At 42.0% G+C, this 2,735-nt stretch overlaps 1 protein-coding gene across 1 annotated transcript in view; it reads left to right on the top strand.

The window, feature by feature from the left end:
- Positions 1 to 2,271, top strand: part of GLS (glutaminase) — a 50,684-nt gene extending 48,413 nt beyond the window's left edge. The window contains exon 17 of the mRNA XM_005415972.3: positions 170 to 2,271. Within this exon, the coding sequence (XP_005416029.2) occupies positions 170 to 326 (157 nt within the window). The 3' untranslated portion in view covers positions 327 to 2,271. The remainder of the gene's footprint in view (positions 1 to 169) is intronic.
- Positions 2,272 to 2,735: the final 464 nt, after the last annotated feature.

Genomic DNA, 2,735 nt, shown 5'->3' with positions numbered 1-2,735 from the left:
GCCATTATTTCAAAGGTTATGCTCAGCTTAATGAAGTTCCACAGTTACTGAACTGAATGGGGTCTGTGTGCTGAGCCATTAGTGCAGTATGCAAAGAACTGTATTTGTGGTGCTTTTTGGCTCTGTGCTTAATGTGCTCATCTTAAAAATTCTGTGCTGCTTTTTGTAGGTGGAACAACACTCCTATGGATGAAGCTTTACATTTTGGACACCATGATGTTTTTAAAATTCTTCAAGAATACCAGACCCAGTACACGCCATCAGAGGATAACAATGACGGGAAAGAGAACCGAACGGTTCATAAAAATCTGGATGGCTTGCTATAATCATCTTCAGCTAGATCCTAAGAATCAAATCACTTACCTATTTAATTGTGGTATGCATAAGTAATGAAGAGCGTGTGTGTTTCTATCTGATAGTGGTATATATTTTACAGAAGTCTCTGTTACTTCAGTGTTACGTTACAGGAGTTTCTATACGCACAGGACAAATCCAATCTCTTCAAAAGAAACAAAACCAACTAAGAATCTCCCTCCATAATGTGAGCAATATTACCTCATGCTGCATATAATTGATGTATAAAAATATTTAGCTGTTGTTGGCTTTACTGTGCACTACTTAATTTATTTTTGTGTTCTGTGTGAACTCTAGTCTGTGGTCAGGAACTTTTCTGCTGAATTTTTGTTTCTTTAGCCCTCTGTTTCCAGTATGGCCAGGATGAGCCAGAGTACTGTCAGGTATGAGCGTCAGTGAAGTTTTTTGAAAGCTGAGGATGCTGATGTAGATGTAGGCTGGGTGTGTTAAGTAAGGATCTGCACTTATCTTTGGGAAAAAAACAGAAAAAAGAATTCCACACAACCTTGTTTACATAATATAAATATCACAGAGTATATAGGTGACACTTGGCAATGGTCTAGGCTTGTTCTTAGAGATAGTCTTGTCAGGGAACGTGTTTTAAGGTTTGTTTGACCAAATGGTGTAGGGGAGTGTGACGTGTAGCTGTGGTGTGTAGTGGGATTTTTGTCTTGGGAGCGTTTCTCTCAGTTCCCTTTGTCTTGCCTCCCTCCTCTCTCTCCACGTTCAGCTGCTAAAGTACTTCCCTGTGGCCGGGGAACGCGGGTGCTTCCACTCCGTGCAGGTGTTCCTTGCAGGTGTATTTGCACTACCCCTGGGGGGGCTGGCAGGGGCTGCTCCTCCTGATGGCTGCACCAGGAGCCAGCCAGGGCATGGAAGTGCTTGAAAGGCAAAGAACCAAACCAAATACAATCTGAGCTCACTGGGGCTTGTAGCAAGGAGCACGGATGGAGTGAAACAGCTTTAAGGAGCATAGAGCCAATCAGAACAGGAGCAGAGCAGGAGATAAGCCAGGTTTTTCAGGTATGTTCTCTTCTTGCACTGCCATCAAACCAGGGAGCAGGATATTGCATCACTGGGATTCCCCTGGTGTAGGACGGGAGTTCAGCACCAGGAGCACAAGTGAGTAAATGCCTTTTGTGGTGAATGGTGGCATTCATTGTCTTGCCACTGAAGCCAGCATGGCACATGCCCTGTTGTGGAAAATGTAGGTGCAGGTATTTGTAGTTCACTAAAGTCAATATTGCCACAGCTCCCTGTCCCATGTACAATTGCTTCTGCCAGTAGTGTGGCACAAAACCTCAGAAGTGGGCAGTCACTTCAGACAGACACAACACACTACAGTTGTTGGATGTAGGCAAGGATTTTAGCACAAGAATTTTAGACAGGAATCATTTAGCACATGGAAAAGGAGATTGTGCTTGAGAATTGTGTATATGGTGGTTTTTATCCTAGCATGTAGTGTACAAGTCATTAGTAGATCTCAGAGGTCAAATTTTCTGTGTTTTGGCACCAAAATCTCCTGAAATCATGCCCAAATTCTTCCTAGAATGCCCAAGCACTTTATAAAGATGATCTGAACCACATTACCCTCCTTTAGCAATGAGGACACTAAGGCTTGGAGAGAAGTGACTTCTCCAGAGTGACCCAGCAGGTCAGTATAGCTGAGAATTAATCCTTTCAAGTTCCTGTACAGTCTCTTGTCAAAATGCCATACTGCCTCCCTCCAGGGAGGACAGGCCACATGGAAAAGTGCTTGGTACTCATCACAAGCAGTGACTGTCTTCATCATGAACGAGTCTGAAAGTCTAAAGCCCTCAAACAGCATCTCAAAGCTGGCTGGCGTGGTTATCAAACACTTTTTCTTAAGAATCCTCCTCTTCTTAAGCTGATTTGGTTTGGTTTTTGTTTTGGTTTTTTTCTTTTTTTTTTTTTTCATTGTTCTTCTGAAGATCAGCTATTTTTCTGAAGGCTTTTAACCCATTCTCTTCACATCCTGTGTCAGGCCACCCCCATTGTAAACAAGAACGAAATGAAACGGCCTCTGGCTCTTTGTTGAGCCACATCAGTCACTGGGTAGCACAAGGCAACAAAATTATGAGCTTCAGTGTAAAGGAATATTTTCAGATGTTTTCACATTTCCTAGTTCAAAATTACGGATTTCAGTGCTAATCTTCCCTATTTTGCCCGTTACAACACATTCTGTAGCTTCTCAGAAAAATACCTGATGTAGCTTTATTTAACTGACATTGTGTTGTTCAAACTGGCATTTTTAAACATAGGTATGTTATATAGTACACATGATATAAACAAACCAAAACCAAAAGGATTGTAACTGAGCTAACATTGAAGATCATGGCTGTCCCTAAACTTAATGCTTT

The sequence above is a fragment of the Geospiza fortis genome, unplaced genomic scaffold (assembly GCF_000277835.1).
Source record: "Geospiza fortis unplaced genomic scaffold, GeoFor_1.0 scaffold112, whole genome shotgun sequence".
Classification (NCBI taxonomy): Eukaryota; Metazoa; Chordata; class Aves; order Passeriformes; family Thraupidae; genus Geospiza; species Geospiza fortis.
This window is presented reverse-complemented; position numbering and strand designations above follow the sequence as displayed.